General features: G+C 32.7%; 1 protein-coding gene across 11 annotated transcripts in view; it reads left to right on the top strand.

The window, feature by feature from the left end:
• VPS13B (vacuolar protein sorting 13 homolog B) overlaps positions 1-23,035 on the top strand; it is a 798,169-nt gene that overhangs the window by 396,793 nt on the left and 378,341 nt on the right. For 7 of the 11 annotated variants that reach the window (XM_067711645.1, XM_067711646.1, XM_067711647.1 and 4 more), the window contains exons 25-28: positions 4,761-4,964; positions 19,467-19,638; positions 20,145-20,259; positions 22,817-22,958. In XM_067711645.1, coding sequence (XP_067567746.1) covers positions 4,761-4,964; positions 19,467-19,638; positions 20,145-20,259; positions 22,817-22,958 — 633 coding nt within the window. Of the gene's footprint in view, positions 1-4,760; positions 4,965-19,466; positions 19,639-20,144; positions 20,260-22,146; positions 22,256-22,816; positions 22,959-23,035 lie in introns of those variants that run through there. The other 4 variants (XR_010936247.1, XM_067711649.1, XM_067711650.1 and 1 more) reach the window with 4 other exon arrangements.

Raw genomic sequence — 23,035 nt, 5'->3', positions numbered from 1 at the left:
AAATCGTGAAAATTAAGAAAATTAAAAGCCTCTCAACCCAAAATTCTAAGTAAAAAAATATATAACATTTATGAATGAAGACAAAATAAAGACATTTTTCATGTGAAAGAATCTGTCACCAGTAGGACTGCACTACAAGAAATCCTAAAGGAAATCCTTCATGCTGAAGGGAAATGAAACCAGGTGTTTGAGCAACTTTTCAAATGTTTATTGGCTGTTGAGTTTGCTCTTTTGTGAATTGACAGTTCATGTTGTTTACATTAATTTGTATTTTCCTGATTATTAATAAGGATGAACAGATTTTTCAGTGTTTATTGGCCAGTGAATTTGCTTTTTTATGGTTGATATTTCATATCATTTACTTAATTTTTCTATTAAATTTCTTAGCAATTTGAAGAGCCTCCCTTATATTCTATAAATACAAACCCTGTATCTGTAATGCAGTTATTTGCCTTCAAACTTTATGGCATCTTTGGCCAAAAACGTTTAATCTTCCTTAGTGAAATATATCTATATGTCTCTTTTTATTTTCTGGGTGTCCTGCCTTATAGTGTATCGTGGGCCCAAATATCCATGTGCATATAAGTTCCTAAAATTTCTTTTACTATTTTTACTTTTCCTTTTAAGATTAATGACCCAAAATAAGCCTCTTTCTTGTGAGTGGTTTCTCACTGATTAATCTGGGGGCTTTTTTGTTTCTTATTTGTGTTTTTTGTGAAGTACTTCTTATCCTTTTTTGTGCCATGGACTTCTTTGAGAATGTTATAAAAGCCTTTTCCCCAGAACAATGTATATGCCCACTAAATTTCACATACACTGTCAGAAGCTTTATGAACTTTGGATTATAGCCAGTGTATAAGCTTGATTCCATTCAAGTAATTCCTACTTCAGTACCATTCTTTTGTTTATTCGTTAGAGTGACGTCAGAAGTGTTTGCTCTTGTAAGCAATTAATTTGGTTCATTATTGCTCAGAGCCCTCAATTAGTTTATATACTCTAAAATATAGTGCAAGCTCTATATGTAGGGCAGGCCTAGACCAAATTTATTGTCATGTCTGACATTGTTGTAGATCTCTGTATCAACTATAGAGACCTAAATCGCTGTGTCAGTTCCTGGAACTCACTGCCATTAAAAGCCTTAGACGCTGTAAGTATTTAACCTGGTTGAATATTCAGAGAATTTGTTCCTAGGAGTGATTTGCACCAACCTTGCCTTTTATCTTAAGTGTTTTACTAAAGTTACCCAATTCTCTTTAATGTCTTTAGGCACTAGTCTCTCAGACCTTAAAAATTGTGTTCATTCCAAAATTAAATGAATCTTCTTTAATAAGGAATCTTCTTTAATATAATAAAATTTTAATTTTCCCTCTACCAATAAATTGATACATTTTGTCTACCTATAAGGCATTCCCCAAAACATAAAAGTATCTTTGCATTTTTGGGTTTTAAGTTGTAAAACTAGAGAAATAATGTTTTTTATGCTCCTTTTCTATCCATTTTGTCATAGTTTTTATTGCTGTAAGTTCAGTTTTCACCAAGCTAATGGAATTTGGCATTACTGTCTAAGAACATAAGCATTCAGTTCGGACAAAACTGGATTTGTAGTCTTAGACAAATCACCCATTTTTAATTTCTCTGAGCTCCTGATTTTTATTTTTATCTTTTAAACAAAAGTAGACTAAGTGTAATGCTCTGTATGAAAAGGATGTTTTTGTTTTTGGCAAAAACTCTTTCTTTTGAAACTGAATTTTAATGATTAGTAACGACCTGTGTGCCAAATGAAATAGCCTTTCTAAATTCATATTCACTTAGAGCTCTTTTTTGTTCAACATGGATCAGTAATTGCTTGTTGAAGTTCCATTCCTGCTTGGTTTCCATTGACATTGTATATCCATGGTTTTTCTTCTTCATGTCTACCTTTCTATTTTCTCTTCTATCTGACTCTCCTAATATGCTGCAAAACTTGTCATGGCCCCTTTGTCATGTCTTGTTCATTTCCTGTACTTGGCTGTTGCTCTTGGTATTCTTATGACTGGAATGGCTTTTTGCACCCACTTAAATCCTATCTATCCTTCAAGAATGTATTTCCTTGAGGTTTGTCTCAGCCTCTTCAGTCCAATTAAGTCTTCTTTCTGATTGGTTATGAGATTAAATGAGAAAATGTATGTGCAGTTAATTTTTCAACAATAAAATATTACTTTTTAATATTTAATATCTTACATATCCAATCAGTATTTGATATGCAAAATATTATTGATATTCATCACCTTCATACATAACCTATATAAAGCTGCCTCACGTGGTGCTTATTTTTTAGAGATCTTTTTAAAAAGTTTTATTGGGGTTGACATAAATACAATAAACTGCACATGTTTAGATTATCTAATTTGGTAAGGTTTGACTATGTATACCCATCAAATCATCTTCACAATCAAGATAATGCATTAATCCATCATCCTCAAAAGTTTCTTTGTGCCCCTTTGTAATCCTTCCTTTTACTCCTCCCCCAATCCCAGGCAATCACTGATACTGTCATTATTGATTAATTTTCATTTGCTAGTATTCTGTATAAATGGAATCATACAGTTTGCGTTCTCTCTCTCTCTCTCTCTCTCTTGCCTAGCTTCCTTGATTCAGCATAATAATTTTGGGGTTAATCCTTGGTTTTGCATGAATCTCTAATTTATTTTTATTGCTAAGTATTCCGTTGTATTGTTGGTTAACTTATTGGTTAACATTTGAGATTTTTTCCAGTTTTAGACTATTACAAATAAAACTTCTGTGAACATTTTTATATAGGTCTTTGTGTGGACATAGATTTTAATTCTTCTTGGGGAAACACTTAGGAAATGGCTCATTCACGTGGTAGGTATATGTTTTTTTCAGAAATGGCCAAACTGTATTCTAAATTTTGCATTCCATCAGAGTAAATGAGAGTTTTAGCTGCTCTGCATCTTTACTGATACTTGGTCTGGTTATGCTTTTTAATTTCAGACGTCTTAATAGGTGGGTAGTGGTAGCTCATTGTGGCTTTAGTTGGCATGGTTTTCAGTACAGCTTGAAGGATAAGAGTTGAACATTTATCTTCAGCATTTTTGCTCTATTTTTTAAAACCTCTGAATTTGTGAAGTCTGGATTCTGTGATAGCAGCTTTCTTCTTTGAAAATAATAATACGTTTAAAGTTTATGTCAGTGTTTGCTTGGCATGCTGAATACACAGTGTACTTGGTGACATTCATATACAATTTTTTAATGGTAACAGTTAAAGGAAACCAGAAGTAGTGACAATAAAAGCGGCATCAATTCTCTTAGGTAAATAAACTTTATGCCTTTGAAAGTATTTAGAAACTGTTTATGCTTTCCTTATTTGTCAGTTCTAATTGTTTAAGAAAAAGTAAAATAATCTTTTTAAAAATTTGGTTTGGAACAAAATGGTTTCTTTTTAGAAAACACTCATGATTATGAAAGACAAAAGAATATGAACTAAAATTTTTCTAAGAGCTTTTTTGTAGGATCTCTAGCCATTAGATTTTTTTTTAAACAAAAAGAGCTATAACCTGAGATTTGAGACTTCATCACACAAAAAGCAGGAGAAAACTGTAACCCATATACTGTTTTATATCAAATAAGGATTGACAACACTGTTTTTAGGCATCTGTTCTGCCCACATAAGAAGCCAGCTTTATCATCTGGATGTGTCCTGAGGCTGAAACTTCTTATAAATATGAGAATTTCTTTCTTTCTTTTTTTTTTTTTTTAATGGCAAGCAGAATATGGTATCCAGCTGTGGATTTGCTTATACATTGTGTTTGCATTTTTCCCCCTAGGCTTGTTTTATACAGTATATGGCAATATGTTGTCATACAGATTCCATGATTAATGCTTATTTATGAAATCTTATGTAAATATCTTAGAACTTAGTCAAACAACGTGCAAGTTAAACAATTTTTTTTTCTGAATATTGGAATGACAAATCTGAGGGGAATAGTAGGTTGGATAGTTTATGTTCTTTATCTATAGAAAAGTCTCATATGTAACATTTTCCTTTTACTATTCTGTGTTATATCTTTCTTTTTTACTTTATTTTGCTGGGCAAGAAATCCAATTTCAGATTTATTCTTCAGAAAATAGAGAAAGTTTAAATGTGTAAATAATTTAGAAATAAGAATGGTAATTATTTCATGTATAACTAAATAATCATGTTTACTAGGATATATTTGACTTCTAATTTTGATCCTGACCTCTGTTTAAAAGGCATTTCTTTGTGATTGTTCTATTAGTCATATATTAAAAGAAATCTACTGTACCATAATAAGCTGTTTTATTAGCATTATTTTATTAGCATTATTTTCCCACAGAAATGCTAAATTGCTTATAAAATATCAAAATGTGACTATGTGGCAAATTAAAAGTATGAATAAATTAATTATATTTCTCAAATTCAATTCATGATAAAATGTTTAATATTGTATATTTTTATATGAATTATTTTTCTCTATATCTCATCAGAATTGTGGTATCATGACAAAATAGTCATCATATATATAATAATTACAGTATATATAATATATAATAATTATATATCACAGATTATAGGTTATGATATAATACCATGATCAGTGATACAATGATAGATTTTTGTTTCATATATTCTTATTTCCCTGGACTTGTTTTCATTTTCTCACATTTAATATTTTAGTCAGTTGTGACCAGAAGTTGAAAGATTTGTTTTTCCTTTTTATTTTTTCCCTTCTGCTTAGGTGCAGCTCTTATATGAGCTAACTGATATCATGAATGAAGTCTGGAATAAGATTCAGAAGAGAGGCAATCTCAGTTCTTTTTCAGCTTATCCGGAGTCCATAGTGGGGCCTGTCCCTAGTTCTCCAGTTAGAAGCAGTTTAGGCACAGCTCCTCCAGATACCAGCACATGTAGCCCATCTGCTGACATTGGAACTACTACTGAGGTAAGTGTTTTTGAAAAATTCTGTTACTAAATGAAGGGTGGTATATATACCACAGAGTTCTGCATCAGGATTGAGAATGAAGATGACCATACCTCTCTGGAAGCTAGTGAGTTTAGAAGGTTCGTGAGGAGCTATGGTAGCAGTGGCTGTGTATTACTGTTTCTTTTAGGTCCAAGTATTTTAATCACTTTTAGTAGTTAGTGGGGTAGTTTAGGACAGTAGGGGTTCTGTGAAATGGCAAAAACTGAGACAGTAAATGTATGGTTCCTCAGAAGTATGGAAATGTAGAAGCTGATACAAAAGAGGCTCAGAACCAGAGTGCTTTTGTTATCTTTAGGTTAGTGATTTTTCAGTCTTGTCTGACCCAAAGTTCTCTTCTCTTCCTTCTGATCATAGAAGCCTTTCTTTTCATTTTTAACACCATAACTTCACCCAATGTGCCAGTGCCCCTTTTAATAACAAATGTTTTATAAAGCCCCCTTTACTATCCTGAAATGAAAATAAACATAATATGACCTACATATACATATAATTTCAAAAATATCTAGTATTTTGAATAAAATATAAAGGAGTAAAGGAAATTAATTTAAGGTATAGTAATTATTATTTTAATATATAAATGCTCAGGCATGGTTACATTAGAAGTTGTAATGAAGTAGCCAGGTACATAGAATTACTGTGAGTGTGTCTGCCGCATATAGACTTGTGCAGGTCTTTGTTAAATACCACAAGTTGGTACTGTTGTTGTTGCTGTGATTTCCTGAGGTAATGGCAAACTTGATAAAGTTTAAAACAAAAGTTTTTATTCTTTTCATTTCAGTAGTTGCATTTCTGGAACTCTTAATAAATAAAATCATGCATAAGTGCAAAAATACTGTGTTTAGATTTAAAACAGAATTCAGTTTTATGCTCAAATGTTGACTTATAAACAGGATTTTTACCTACTTCATTGTCTGTAAGATAGTGTTCATTTTTCAGGACAGTCCTATATATCATAGGACTTCTTGATACCTTAACTGCTAACCCTTAAATTCCAGTAGTGACACCCAATCATTGAGTCAACCAAAAATACCCTAATACATTTCTGAAACACTCCATAGAGGCTTACCACTGAGAACTACTGTAATATAATAGAGGTAGAAGTTATGTTTTTGTTTTTGCATAAACACATGCTGGAGTAGATCTATTTGACCCCTGCATAAATAATTTCTGTATCCCTGCTCATTCCAAATCTTAAGAAACACAATGACCTAAGTGATAGGATTACTTTTTTCCCCCCAAATGAAAATCTAGGAATGTGCCCTTATGGAGTCAATGGGACATATCCTTTTAGGGTAAAAACAGTGAATCCTTTCTTGGAGATTATTAATATCGTTAGAATACAAAAGCTCTTGCAGTAAAGAAAACTTTGACTTTCTTCAACGCAGTACTCTCCAAACTCATTTAACCAAAGACCCCTTTATCATAGCCTACATGTTAACATTGCACAAAATACACTTTGTGAAATACTTTGGTAGAGTAATCAAAGCTTGGGGTGATACATTGCTAGACAAAGCTAGTACAAGTGAAATTGATAAATGAAGTTAAATATTGTGGACATTTGGCAGAAAGGAGAGTGTTTCATTAAACAGTTGTTCACTAAGTACTGTATTCATTGGAACGTCAAGATGAAAATGAGTACCTATCTTGGGAGTAGTCTTTTAGAAAGAAATATTTAAGAAAACATTGCAAGCCCAGAAAAGACAGGGCTCACGTGGAATGGTCACACCTGTTTGTCATACATCTAGAGCCTGCCATTCACACAAGTACAGATTGAATGGTACTTTCTAGAATTGTGTAGTGTCCAACCTATACAGAAGGACATGGTGACCCTGATTATAAGATGTAATAGAGATGAGCATGCCCTGCAATTATAGAGAAATTATTAACAAATTCATTCTATGGGATCTGTAGGTATTTTACAAAGGCAGTAACATATGAGATGGATCTTCAAAAGTGAAAAAGGCATTAGTATCAATTTTGTTTTAGTAGGTATATAATAAATGTGATAGACTAGAAGAATGGTGAGGAAGTTAAGAAAGGGAGAGATTAACAAGGGAGACATTTTCTCAGTCACTTAAAAAAATTAATTCTGATTTCAAAAATAAGTTCCTTACATGACTGCAATTAATTTAAACTTAGAATGTTGAGGGTTTTTTTCTGATTGGGTTATAAAGATAAATAATGAAAATGCTTCTAGTGGATTTGTTAGTTTTGTATTAGGTATGGATTTAATCTGATCTGTGTGAAAAAGATCTGAAAGTGAAAGAATCTTAATGCAGAAGATTCACATTAATATTCCAGAAAGACCATATAAAGCAGCTTACATAAGGTAACAGAGTTATGGGGGAAAATGTGGTAAATATTTTCAAAATGTACCCTCTTTTGTTTATGTAGTGTGGTTAAGAAAAGAAAGAGGTGAGTGATTGCTAGCAGTCTGGTATGGATTTGAAACCTACAATCACTTGAGAAGCTTGTTCCCTGAGAAATATCTTAAAATAATTTAGGTTTGTTTTCCATAAAGGGCAGGAAGATTTTTGTGTAGACAGTTTTGATATGGTGATCAATGTTAAGACTTTGATTTAACTTTACAAATTAGAAGGTGTTCGTGGATTGAACACTTCATGTTTAATTTCTCTTTTTGCTCTCAAGAAAATATTTATGTGGAGCTCAAGATTAACTATGTTTGCATCTGAGTTTAAATTTACCTCTTTGAGAATTAGCCAGTAAATGATGACATCAGAAAATATAGTCATTGTTTTCTCCTTTTTGTACGAATGCTTCATCTATGATTAAATCTGTGGTCGTTTAATTCATCCAGAAGTCAGAATTTGTGCCCAGGCTTTCATTTCCCATTTCCTTTTGTTTATAGTGCTGGTAAAATTGTGTGTAATGACCTTTGTAATTTTTATTCCTTTTGTTTTGAGTTCCAACATGGTAGATATGTTACTGTGATCCTTTGAATTCCATTTAAAAAATGTTTTTCTAATTTTCATGAAGTTTCCTGTATATTTAAATGTGTTACGGACTGAATGGAGATAAAACCGTGTCCTCTTACTGGAGAAACTACTTAATGAATGGGGCTAGGGAGGACAGTGTGGAGAGGTTATGCATGTATTTTGTTATAATCCATAATAGGCCTTTATGCCTATTTGACTTGGCATTCCCAGGAAGCTCTAGCATCCCTTTGCTCTTGCTAATCATTGACTAATAATCTTCTGATTATAAGAAGACATTCTGTGGACAACACTGTCATGTAAGCAACAGAACTGTCTGCATACAAATTTAAATATATGGTATATAATAATCTCTAGGTCCATCCATGTTGCTGCAAATGACATTATTTCATTTTTTTATGGCTGAGTAATATTCCATTGTGTATATACTACATCTTCTTTATCTATTCATCTGTTGATTTAGGTTTCTTCCATGTCTTGGCTATTATAAATAATGCTGCTATGAACATTGGGATGCATGTATCTTTTCAAATTAGAGTTTTCTCCAGAGAAGTGCCCGGGAGTGGGATTGCAGTGAGACCTAGAGATTACCATATTAAGTGAAGTAAGTCAGACAGAGAAAGACAAATATCATATGACATCACTTACATGTGGAATCTAAAAAAAAATGATAGAAATGAACTTATTTACAAAACGGAAATAGACTCACAGAGATAGAAAGCAAACTTATGGTTACTAAAGGGGATAGGGGTGGAGGGGAGATAAATTAGGAGTTTGGGATTAACATCTACACACTACTGTATATAAAATAGTAAACAACAGGGACCTACTGTATAGCACAGGGAACTATACTCAATATCTTGTAATAATCTATAAAGGAAAACTGAGTCTGTAATGACTCAGTTCCCAGTCGTTACCCTGACTTTGTGTTTCCTCTTCATTTCTGACATCTTGAGATTTCCCTTTATTTATTTCAAGTTTAACTGTTATATTAGTTAGAAAAAGATGACATTCTCATAAGGACAAAGGTGTTGACTGGGAAGGGAAACCACAGGAGATAGTACAGTACCTGGAGCTAGTAACGCTGGGATGTTTTTGCCATAAATAGGCTTACGGGCAGGGAGAACAGGGAATAATACTGACTTCATTCTCCTCCCTCCTTTCTATCTCCTGCCATGTTCCTCATTAGCTGAAAATGACCAGAAACCAGAGGACAAGAATATTTGTACATATTGTTCGCATAGATTAGCCTCCCAGGTAGAGAGGGTATTAATGATTGAAGAGTAGGTCTACAAGACCAAAGAAAAGATATACAGCACTTTAATGTATTAAAACAAATTCTTGTGTTTTATCTAGAATTTCCGTGCTTTTTGTAGTAGAAAAGGAAAACATTCATTTCAACTTAGTGTGCCATGTTACTTGAATTTAAATTTCTTTAACATCATTGAGTACTAAGAACTGGTCTTTGGAATCTTTGTTTTTCTCATTCTGCCTTGTACATATTATATTAGATTCTCAATATCATTGGTAACTCTTTTTGCTAAATTTTTTTTATTGTGGTAAAATATAAGTTACATAAAATTTATCATTTTAACCATTTTTATGTGTACAATTTCCTGGCATTAAATGAATAATCTCAGTGTTGCACAGCCATAACAACTATCCATTTCCAAAACTATTTCATCATTTCAAACAAAAACTCTTTTCCCATGAAACAGTGACTCCCCATCCTCCCAACCCCATCCCTGGTAACCTCTACTGTACTTTCTGTCTCTGTGAATTTGCCTATTTTGGGTGTCTCACATAAGAGGAATCATAAGTATTCGTTTAGCTTATTTCATTTAGTATAATGTTTTAGAGATTCATCCAGGTAGTAAGAAGAATGTTTTATACATCATCCATGTATAAGAATTTCAATGCCTTCTATGGCTGAGTGTTACTTCATTTGTGTATATAGCATACTTTTTTTATCCATTGATCTGTTGATGGACGTCTGGGTTATTTGCTCCTTTTGGCTATTACGAATAACGCTACTATGAACATTGGTGAATAAAGGTTGATTAACTCTTAATGAAGTAATTTTTCCCTGAAGATATTATATGCATTTTATATGACCTGTGCCTGACAAACCATTTCAAAACTAATACCAGAAATGCTATTTTAATTTTTCTTTACCTGTTGAAATATTGGGTTGGCCAAAAAGTTTGTTTGGGTTTTTCCATAAGATATTATAAAAAACCCGAAAAAACTTTTTGGCCAGCTCTGTATGTTGATAACTGAGTTATTTGGTATAGAAATTAGGGGGTAGAGGAAAGTGAATGCAGAATCATTAAATATACTTTATTTAGTACTGATTTTCTTACTCAGAAGAGCACATTTCTGTCATTTTAATGAGATTTGCTTAGTACCAGCATGAATGGTATAGAATTAAAATGGCATTTAATATTATCCCTAACTGTATTCAAGCGTATTTCAAAGTTTTGCCAAAAAATGTGGTACTAAAGGGAAAAAAGTGAAAATTAGAAGTCATTTATTTAGTTTCCCTAGTAACCTTGCAAACAGAAAAATAGAATGCTAGTAATTTATTTTCTCTAAGGTGTATTTTTTTTTTTCTCCTGGGGAAAACTAGCTAAATTCTGTGTGCTGCTTCCCACTTTTTGTCATAGACTCTCTACTTTGTCAGCTTTAAGAATTGCCTTCCTCTGACTTTGGTATAATAATTTTGCAGCGCTTGACAAGTGAGAAGGATGTTTCTCTTAATTCCATCAATTTACAGCTATACTATTGAAAGGGATTGTTGGAAGATCATTTACTAGAAAATTGAGATGCAGTGAATTGAAGTTAGTGTCACACAAAGTAGGGACGGTCCAGCTCATCTGAGTGTGATTCTAAGTTAATGGAATCTATAGAAGTCACTTTGGAATCAGACAACTTGAGTTTTTAATCTCTGCAGTTTATGATCACATTATTTAACCTCTGTGATTTAGTTTCATTATCTCTAAAAGTGGGGATAATGTTAATATTCATCTCAATATGTTAGTACAAATATTAACTGAGTATGTATAGTTTGTCCATATACTCTATGAATGTGGCTCATTCCTCTATTTGTATTTTCTTTAATTTCAATAAGATTTTAGTTTTCTTTTTAGAAATCTTGACCATTTTGTTATAGGAGTACACTTATTTGGCACTTTTATTTAGCACTTTTATTCAGTTGATACGATTATATATTCAGTACTTGTTTCTTCTTTATTCCTTTAAGGTGACTAGTAACTTTGGTTGATTTTCAAATATTAAGCTGATCTTGTGTTTCTGGAACAAACCCAGCTTAGATGTAATATATTTTCCTTTTCATATCTTGCTGGATTGTGTTTGCTAATATTTTATTTAGGGTTTTGGTATCATAGTCATGAGTGATACTGGCCTTTTACTTTTCTTTTACATAATATCTTTGTTGTATTTTGGTATCATGATCACACTGTCTTCACAAAATGATATGGGAAGTGTTCCCCCTTGTTTTATTATCTAGAAAAATATGTTTTGTGCGGAAATTCTCACAGTCACTGTATATTCCCATGATAATCAACAAGGTAATCCTAATTGAAAAGGCACTTGTGTGTAACACATACCTCATTCCAAACTGGGTCTTAGTTTAGGCATTCTTTGCATATAGAAGAAATTTTAACTTAGAAGATTGTTAGAAAAGAGGTAAGGACTGGATAGACAAAATACACTAATGTCATCATAATAAAGGGAATATAGGCAAGCATCTTGTTCCAGGTTCCCAACTCCAACAATGGTATTGCTGTATTCCTAGAAAATGAATTTTATACTACTCATTATTGATAAAGTAATACTTAATGGTAAAATAAAGATGTTTTATGGCATTCTGGTAGCCCAGGCTGTATAAAATGAAACTAATAAACATAGTTTTTATAGATGCTAAACAAATACACTGTCTTTTGATACTGTGCAATTATGACTTTATGTCCCAGTTAATGTTTTTATGTCAAATGTTTTATTCTGGTAAAATATACACAACATAAAATTACCTTTTTAAACCATTTTTAAGAGTACCCTTCTGTGACATTAAGTACATTCACATTGTTGTGCAACCATCACCGTCAACCATCTCCAAAACTTTTAAAATTTTTCCCAGCTGAAATGTGGTACCTGTTAAACAATAACTTCCCATTTTAACATTAAGTCTTCCGATCCATGGACATGGGACATTTCTCCATTTGTTTGTGTCTTCTTTTATTTCTATTAGCAATATTTTATAGTCTTTCACTTCCTTGGTTAAGTTTATTCCTAAGTATTCTATTCTTTTTGATGCTATTATAAACAGAATTGTTTTATTAATTTCCTTTTCTGATTGTTCACTGTTATTGTGCAAAAACACAGATGTGGGTTTGTATCTTGCTGAATTCATTTATTAGTTCTAAAATTTTTTGTTGTTGAATCTTTAGCATTTTCTACATATAAGGTCATGCTGTCTGCAAACAGAGATCATTTTGCTTTTTTCCCTTTCCAATTTTGTTGCTTTTAACTTCTTTTTCTTGCCTAATTGCTGTGGCTAAGACTTCCAGTAATATGTTGAATAAATATTTCACTTAACTTTTTAAATATTAGGCAATATTTTCAAGTTGAACATAATTTTCTTTTTTGATAATAATTTTCTGTTAAGGAAACCTTCTAGCATGTTTCAGCACTAACAGATTTTGTTCAAATAGCAAAAGACGTATTGAAAATTTGACACTGTTACTTCTTCTGTTCCCACGTTAGTTGTACTTTTATACTATTCTTTTCATCTGAAATAAGTGATAAGTCAAACATTATGGGTTGGACGTAAAATGATTTACACTGAGAGGTTTATATTGGTTCAGAAGTAACAGTGTTAAATAATGATTATACTGTTTCAGTGCCATACTGGATGTGAACTATAAATTTTCTATTATCACCCGTCACCTATTATCTTTATCACCATAGGATAACCCTAATTTGAGCAACCAGTACCTACTCTGTACCAAGCAATAGTGCTTGGTACAGAGTAGGTTTTAAACACATTGTTCTTTAATATATGGGTGTTAAACAATTTGGGAAGTCAACTCATTTTGACGAAATTAAATCTGATTTATTATAGTACGGGGCATAGAGATGTATATATTCATTGTCACTACAAATATATTTTCATATGAATTCATAAAAGCATATATTGAGTTTATTTTTTCTGTTTGTTTTTATGTCTTTTGTTGTTTTAAACATAATTCTTTTATATTATTTATCAGATCTGTTATCTGAATTTCTTGAGAGTCTAATCCTAGTGTTGTATTCTTAACCCTTGCTCTTAGTAGACTGTTTCTTTATGTGTTATGTGCTCTTCTATTGGGAGTTCTTCACTAGTGCGACTTTATGAGACTCTTGCATAGTGTATGAGGGCCTGTTCCCCAATAGGGATTTTCTGTGTTTCCTTCTCTGAGGGACTCCAAGGGCCATCACTAGCCTGGGACCCCTTTACTGTTAATTTCGTAGCTAGATGTTTCTTGAAACATTTCGGTAGTATGAAATCAAGCCCTCAAACCTACATGTAACCCAGAGATGTGTTTAAAAAGTCTCAAGGGTAACGTTTTTCCACTACTTAGGCTAAGATAGATATTTTTTCTTGGGTTTATTCTGTTGTTTTTCTAATTTCTTAAATTGGATACTTAGCTTAATAATATTCAGCTTTTAAAAGAAATTAAGCCTTTTAGTCCTTTATCTTTAGCAGAATTTATAATATTTAACTTCGGGGATGGATATGTGTATACACCTAATATATAGGTACACTGGGAAATTTAGCCCATCACTGCATTGCTGCTTCCCAGAGAAAATTCTGTATTACGTAGAAGGGTGAGCAAAAATTTTGGTATAAAACAAGATGTCTCTGGCACGCTAATTCTTACCATGGACCCAAAGTAAGGCTTAACCTGTACACTTGTAGAACATATTTCACTGTATTTCAGCTAGTTAAGGTTGTCAAAAATTTGTGTTCAGGGAGATGTTCAGGAAAGTGAAACACTATATAATCATGTTCATTGAAATATTTATGCCATTTTGCTTACAAGATAGCCCAACAATAAAAACTGCCTTTGAAAGTGCTCACATTTTGATGATTTGTTTTAATAACAAGTAAACAAAGCAAATAGATACACAATACACAAATACATACACATTCACATATTTCCCTTATAAGGTTAAGTACATAAACTGTTAAATCTTTTTTTTTTTTTTTTTTTGCGGTACGCGGGCCTCTGACTGTTGTGGCCTCTCCCACTGCGGAGCACAGGCTCCGGAAGCACAGGCTCAGCGGCCATGGCTCACGGGCCCAGCCGCTCCGCGGCATGTGGGATCCTCCCGGACCGGGTCACGAACCCGTGTCCCCTGCGTCGGCAGGTGGACTCTCAACCACTGCGCCACCAGGGAAGCCCTGTTAAGTCTTTTGGAAGCTGTTCTAATTATATAAAATGTTATTTTGAACTTCTGGATTTTCAGTACTTTCCATAAAGGTGATGTAGGAAGGACAATTATTATGGATAGCTATATTGTGTTGATGAAATTAAATCCCTCCAATTAAGTTGTGATTTTAGGCAAACCATTAAGCATTTTTTCATTTTAACTTCTTGTATATATGTATAATGTCTTTGATAATGTCATCCTTATTCACAGCATTTTAAAGAAATAATTTTAAAGCTTTAGAAAAATCTAAAATGATGAATGAATGCTAGATTTATAACTCAACCTAAGGTAAAAATTGACAGATTAACCAACAATGTTGGGAGGTTAGAGGGTCATGGCAAAATTTGAATTGCATATTTTATTGATTCTGGAATTAAAATTACTTCAGCAGCCTAGTTCTCAAAAAAATCCAGTATGAGCTGTATTGTATAGCATGGAATATTGCCAGTATTTTATAATAACTTTAAATGCAGTGTAATCTATAAAATATTGAATCACTCTATTGTACACCTGAAATTAATATACTATTGTAAATCAACTATACTTCAATTATAAATATATATATTTCCAGAAAACAATCCAGCATGAAGTGGTTCATTTCTTAGTCCCCAGTAATTATTTAAAATGCATTTATTTTCAGTTAAATCCAAAGTGAAAATTTGGGGGGAAAAAATGAATGAAGGTGGTCAAAAGGTACAAATTTCCAGTTATAAAATAAATAAGCCCTAGTGTTGTATGCCATGGTGACTGAAGTTAATAATACTGTATTGTGTATTTGAAAGTTGCTAAGAGAGTAGTAGATGTTAAAATTTCTCATCACAAGAAAAAACAATTTATGACTGTGTGACAATGGATGTTAACTAGACTTACTATGATCATTTCACAATATATATAAATATCGAATCATTATGTTTTATACCTGAAACTATTATAATATTATATGTCAGTTGTATCTCAAAAAAAAAAGTGAAGTTGTTTGGCATCAACTGCTATAGCAAAACTATTGTCAGTTTTTCAGGGATTTAAGTGCAGTTAACCTAAGCAGCAATCTACCTCAAATTATTATGCTAGACAACCTTTTAGAAAGTAAGTTTAGTTTGAACTTTTTTACTCAGTTGATATTTTAAGGATGTCTCATAATAGTTTTAAATCTCTTCCTCAAAATAGACTTATTTCATTAAATATTTATCTTTAAATGATTTTATCTTCAACATTTAGGGAGAAACTTTTATTCAAAATGTAGAAATCTTAGCATTTAGATTATCATCTAATTAATTGAGTAGCTGTTGAAAGAACATACATATATAATACATATATCAAAGCAGGTTATTGTTTAGCCTTCACATATGAATCAACACAATATTTTGTTGTCATGCTTTTCTTATTTCAAAATAATCATGCTGGAAAATGTCTCTAATTTCTCAATTATTGGCTTATTTTTTTATGCAACTAGTTTTATTACATAAATATAACCTATTTATCTGAGGTCACCTTACATTTGTTGTGCTTATTTATATTATGTATCTGTATGTTTAAATTTCTAATTAATATTTGCATTCCAAAAGTCCATAAAATTTAAAAACACTATTTAAGGTATTTGTTGCTGAGTTGGGTAAGAACTATTATTTTTAAATTATTTCGACAATAAAGAATTCACCATAAATGAATCTAGTTTAAAAAAGTATGCTCTTAACAGTTGCTTGTGTTAAGTAGAAGAGAAGTATTTGCTTATATGATCCTTGGATGACTTATACTTTAAACTACGAGTAATTCTTTTTATGTTGACATGTTGATAAGGAGCAGTATACTTTTCAGTGGATATAGCTCTAGCTTCCTGAATATCGATCTCAGTGGTGGTAGAAGGGGAAATATGAATGGCAGGCTTAAGTAGTGAGCTTAAAAACAGTTACTCGTTTTTCCCACCCTTCACATTGAAATGGTGAGAGCAAAGGTAGTGGAAACCACCGCAGTCCACTTGTTATCGTTGACTTAAGTACAAACAGCAGTGGAAGTGTTTAGACCTTTGGGAAGTTTTGTGATTGAAAAAGAATGCTGGAGTTATTTTGATAAGGGAGAGTAGCAGTGTGGCCAAAAGTATGATCATCCCTGAGCTCTGAAGCAGGGCAAGGATGAAGGGCTGAAGTGTTTGCTCTTCCAGATGAACAAAGATAAATTCAGCTAGCATAATAAACTCAGTATTTTGGTCAATTTGCGACAAAATGGTGAAAGAATTGAACTGTATATTTTAGACCTTGGCTAAAGAGGTGTGGGAAAATAGTTCAGCGTCTCCAATTCTGGCTCAATTTTTGCTATAGATTTAGAAATAGAGCAGAAAATTAATGCACAAACATATTTAACAATACCGCACCAAGTGTTGTAAATCCAAAATGAAAATTGAAACTGCATGAAGAAGGAGAGTAAAACTTTTTCTCAGGAGTGCTTGCTTATTAAATTTGAAGCCACAGTTTTCTTAGCATTCCTACTAAGTATACTTAATAGTGTTAAAAATCAAGGTTTCATTGATTTGAGATGGTCTTTTCCCTACAATTTCCATTCTTGGGATTATAACGTTCTTCTAAGTGTTGGAGGGAGAATTTAATTTATGAATTCTTCTGCTCTAAGACCCAATCCATAGAGAAAGGCATACTGACTACATTATGCTGTCTTTTATTGAATTTGACTTTCTAAAATGTATCTTTTTCTGGGATTAGTTTGTGCTTTTCATTAGATGTGTTACTTTAGACAGCTAACCAGAAACCTGAATTTTTATATAGCTTCTCAAATTCTAGGAATTTCAATTTTAGCAGATTTAGGGCCACTTAGTTTTGGAAAAGCATTTAGATGAAAACATCACGAGCAGTGAGCTTTCTGCTTTGCTTGGTGTAATTGGAACAAAGAATGGCTATACTGTCTTCAATGCATCATGCTGCCTATCAAACTAAGCTTAAGTACATATAACTAATATTTAAATATATATACATCTTTTTTTTTAAACATCTTTATTGGGGTATAATTGCTTTACAATGGTGTGTTAGTTTCTGCTTTATAACAAAGTGAATCAGTTATACATATACATATGTTCCCATATCTCTTCCCTCTTGCGTCTCCCTCCCTCCCCCCCTCCCTATCCCACCCCTCCAGGTGGTCACAAAGCACCGAGCTGATCTCCCTGTGCTATGCAGCTGCTTCCCACTAGCTATCTATTTTACATTTGGTAGTGTATATATGTCCATGCCTCTCTCTCACTTTGTCACAGCTTACCCTTCCCCCTCCCCGTATCCTCAAGTCCATTCTCCAGTGGGTCTGTGTCTTTATTCCTGTCTTACCCCTAGGTTCTTCATGACATTTTTTTTTTCTTAAATTCCATATATATGTGTTAGCATACAGTATTTGTCTTTCTTTTTCTGACTTACTTCACTCTGTATGACAGACTCGAGGTCTATCCACCTCATTACAAATAGCTCAATTTCATTTCTTTTTATGGCTGAGTAATATTCCATTGTATATATGTGCCACATCTTCTTTATCCATTCATCCGATGATGGGCACTTAGGTTGTTTCCATCTCCTGGCTATTGTAAATAGAGCTGCAATGAACATTTTGGTACGTGAATATATATATACATCTTTTAAAAAAGTAAGCATGCTCTGGTGTATTTGATCAGTTCACAGAGAATGAGTTTAGGTTCTGGAGTTTTTTTGAAGGTTTTAGATGGACAGCAAAGTTGGGATTTAAAAAACCCAAATACTTGGTAGCTAATCCTAAAAGAACAGAATACATGAGTGAGTGATCACTATCTCTGGCACCATCTCTTCCTGCCTTTGAGACTGAAGCTGTTCATCTTCAAACCAGGATTTATTTTCACCTGCTGAAAAGATTAAAAAACAACCCAACAGACCTTTTACAGAAAGTTTATTAGTACCAAATTTAGGACCTTATACATATCCAGAATTCAGTATGTATTTGTTGAACTGAATAAGCTTATGCTCTGATGAAGGTTTGGGGCCAGCATGTATGGCAGGTTCTCTGAAGCTGCAAGATTCCCTTCTTCTGGGCTGAGGTCTGTAATCCAAGGGTTATATTCTTGGGCTTCAGCTGCCTCTTATTGGGCTGGAGATACACTCTGAAGTACATCAAATTACAAAATAATACCATCTCAAATGTGCAAAACATTGAATATTAACCTGGGAAAATTTCTTGAGCTAAGAGGTATTTATCAAAAACCTGCTCATTTTACTTACATTTTGTTTCATTGTTATCATTTTTATTGTACCTTTCTGTAGGATATGTATAAAGTGCCGAATATATTTCTGTAAAGATAACCATAACACACACACACACACACACACACACACACACACTCATACTCATGCTCTGTACCTCTAATTAAGAGACTTTTAACCATATAAATCATTTAAAAAATCTGTTGTCGAATCTGCTTTTAAATGTCTCCTTAATATTAAAATATGTGAGGCATGATGAATGTTTTGCTGTTTCTTAAATTATGGTGATTGTGCTGTGTTTTACTATGGTTATTATATATTCATACATAAATACACCATAGCAGGGATAGACAAACTTTTTCCATAAATGACAAGATAGTAAATATTGTAGGCTTTGTGGATCATAGCAGCTCTAAAGCATCTACTTAACTCTGCTAATCAGTAGTCATAGGCAATAGATAAATGAGTGGATGTGGCTGTGAGGTAGTAAGACTTTATTTCCAAAAATAGAGCCCAGTTTGACCCTTGGCTATAGCTACTCTATAAGGAAATACTCATTGGTATGATCCTAACTCATTTAGAGGAACTGGAATGGCATGCATGTACACTGTAACTATGAAAAACGTATGATTAGTGTATGCTTATATTACTGGCATTATATATAAACATTTATATGATTTGCATTATCATATATGATAAGTTATAAGCAGTAATTGCAGATTTTAAATTATATATTTTTAGTTATTTTTATTTATGTTACAAAGTATTGTTGTTATTCCTCATCCCAGGGAGATTCTGTACAAGCAGTTGATGATTCACCATTCTCCGATTCTGTTACCTTGGAACAAACTACAAGTAATATTGGTGGATCCAGTGGTCGTGTTAGTCTGTGGATGCAGTGGGTGCTCCCCAAAATTACTATAAAGCTCTTTGCTCCAGATCCTGAAAATAAAGGCACAGGTACAGGATTACTTTTCTACTGAAAAGATAAAATATTAAACACTATTTTTAGAAGAAATTGGAGACTTAGTTTTATTTATCATTGGCATTTAAATCAATTATTAAGTCTAACTCAAGTGATTTCTATTAGTAATACTAACATGTTGCCTATAATACCTAAATTTTGTCTTATTTGTATTAAAATTCACTTCAAAAGCCATGAGGTAATTTCTTCATTGGTCATATCACTAAATGTATTGCAAAGACTGTTGACTGATATTAGATGTAGCACTTCATACATTAACTGGGATTTCCCCTGTTTTGAAATAAGCATCGTATCTTAATTTTGAGGCCTATACTGATATTAATTTTCCTTATTATTTTAGAATCTTATGTGGTTAATGAACAGAAAGTCTTAGTCCCTCTGTAGATGTCAAGGATATACATGCTAACATTAAATGTAAATAGAAAGTTTTAATATTGATTGTGAACCCTATACTGATATTAATATTTGCTTCTTATTGCAGAACTTTGTATGGTCAGTGAACTAGAAGATCTCAGTGCTTCCATAGATGTCCAGGATGTGTACACCAAAGTGAAATGTAAAATAGAAAGTTTCAATATTGATCACTATAGAAGCAGGTAATTAATGAATAATGAATATGGGAAAAGCTATATTTTCCTTGAACAAAGTCTATAAAAGAATTTTTATATTTTAATTTGATTCCTTAATTTTTAAAAAAATACTGTACATATTCCCGAAGATCGTTCTTAAAAGATATATTGGTTAATTTTACTTGGTATTCATTCATATATGGAATATAATAAAGTTTTGCTTTCTAAGAAGGCAAATCCGTTCATAAATATCCACACTGCCATATTAAATGAAATAAGCTGCTTTTACTAATCACCTCACAATTTGTTATGCATGTTGTATATTTGCCAAGATGTCTGGGACACAGTTAATGGCTCTGGTTTTTGATGAATATTCCTCATCCATTCCCTATATCATAGATTGAAATGGAGCAGCATCTCATGTTCCTTACAACTTTGAGTACTTTTCTTATCTCACAGATGATTAATGAACATGTGGTGGATGTTCCTAGAATCACATTTTTCCTTCCTAATAAATTTCTACCAAAAGTAGATTATAAGTAAATATGATTTGTTTATAATAATAAGTAATGGTAGTAAAAAAGTAATGTTTTAGATATTTTCATAAAGATATATAGCAATTTTATTATTAATTTTTCCAAAATAAAAATACGAATGCTTTTAGGAGGTTTTTTTTGTTTTATAACACTACCCTGGAATTGAGTTTTTTTTAACTGAAATGTAATTCACATACCATAAAACTCACACATGCTTTTGTAAAATTATTTTTTAAACAGCATCGTATTTTCTACTTCATAGTATTTTGGCAAAGAAACAGCCTTACAGTCCTTTTTTTCCTGGATTCATAATATTTATTCATTCAGCAATTAAGTGTCTGCAGAAGTACACATGTTTCTGTACCTTTATTGATGCATTATATACTCTAAAAGCCGAAGTGTTTTTTGTTGTTGTTGCGGTACGCGGGCCTCTCACTGTTGTGGCCTCTCCCGTTGCGGAGCACAGGCTCCGACGCGCAGGCTCAGCGGCCATGGCTCACGGGCCCAGCCCCTCCGCGGCATGTGGGATCTTCCCGGACCGGGGCACGAACCCGTGTCCCCTGCATCAGCAGGCAGACTCTCAACCACTGTGCCACCAGGGAAGCCCCGAAGTCTTTTTTATTTAACGGGTTTCTAATTCTGCATTAAAAACATTCGAACTTTCATTCTTTATTATACATATCATATTGTTCATGTAAACAGCTCTCAACTCTGTCACAGCCAAAAAATTATGTCATAACTGTGATGGTCAAAATATTTTGTTGGGTTTATATTAAGACCTGTTATAATAGTATTATTTTACCAAGTGTATGATAATTGTTTTTGTTGTAGTAACAGTGAATCATTAATTGATTTTTGATAGTGGAATGGTTAGCTCTTCAGTTTCTTCTGAATGGTATATCTCTATATCAAAATGATCCTAGCAAGTGATACATGAATTTTATTTTATTGCTGAAATCATTTCTTGATTATGTGAATATTACAATTTATGTTCTAGATTATCAATGATTTTACTGTTAAATTTATGTAAGTTTTAAATATTTAGATAATTTATTCATTCATTTAATCAAAATATTTACTGAATGTATATTATGTCCCAAGCACTATGCTAAGCACTAGGAATATAGTGTTTAACAAAAATAGACATAAACCATGTCCTTATGGACCTTAGAGTCTCATGGGTGAGAAAGAAAAATAACCTTCGTAAATATAGAATTTATCATTAAGACAAATGCTTCTCTGAAGAACTACCAGGGTGTGGTGCTAATGTAAATTGTTCTATTGATTGCATTGTCAGATCCACGTTTTAGTTCAGTGTAGTGTTGTTTACATCAGAACTACTTGAAATAGTTATATATGCTCAATTTTTTTAACTCAGAAAAATTGAAGAGAACAGATAAGGTGAACTTATGTTTTCCAGGCCAGGGGAAGGTTGGCAGTCAGGACATTTTGAAGGAGTATTTCTACAGTGCAAAGAAAAACCTGTGGTGAGACTCATTTAGTAATTATGATTTTTAAAAAATATATTATAAACTGTTTTTCTTTGTTCTTTCATGCAACGGGACTAATGGTTACAAGAATTAGAGCTCAGTAAATTCTTTTTGACCTTTTCTTCCAATATTACATTATAAAATAAAACTATTACTTCCTTTAAGCTGCTTGTGTTTTGTATCCATTTTCCTGTTAGAGCAATTAAGTAAATTTTTCAATAACACAAAGGTAGGATTGCTTTTATTAATATACTTTACCATTAATGTATTATTATGTTGACCTTTTAGAAGTTTTTCCTATTCATAAGTGAGTTCATGTTGGATTGTTCTTTATTATAAATTAAAAGTAGTCATTTACATTAAAAGCAACTATTTTTTGTTTACTTCCATTAACAATGCTTTTGCAGAAGATGGTCCAGGCAGAGGCCATACCTAGCAGTGGCTCAAACCTAAACCTATGCAAACTTGAGCAGAATTAAAACTATCCAGATTTTTTTGCTTATGGCTTTTATTGCTTTTTGTCTTTTCACCTTCTTTGCTCCTGTCCATCACCTCAAGCCTTGGGGAAGAGTGTTGGTCTCTGGGGCAATGTGGAGGTGTCTTCCTTTCCTGTACTGACAAGCTGAACAGACGCACCTTGTTGGTTCGACCCATCAGCAAGCAGGACCCTTTCAGTAATTGCTCTGGCTTCTTTCCTTCTGTAAGAAATCATTTTTAAATTATGCTACAGAACTCCCATTAACAGGAACCCAGAGAAGGAATTGAACTATCCATAGA

Source organism: Pseudorca crassidens, chromosome 17 (genome assembly GCF_039906515.1).
Source record: "Pseudorca crassidens isolate mPseCra1 chromosome 17, mPseCra1.hap1, whole genome shotgun sequence".
In the NCBI taxonomy this organism is placed as follows: Eukaryota; Metazoa; Chordata; class Mammalia; order Artiodactyla; family Delphinidae; genus Pseudorca; species Pseudorca crassidens.
The sequence above is the reverse complement of the archived record's forward strand: the minus strand, read 5'-3'. Positions and strand labels throughout refer to the sequence as shown.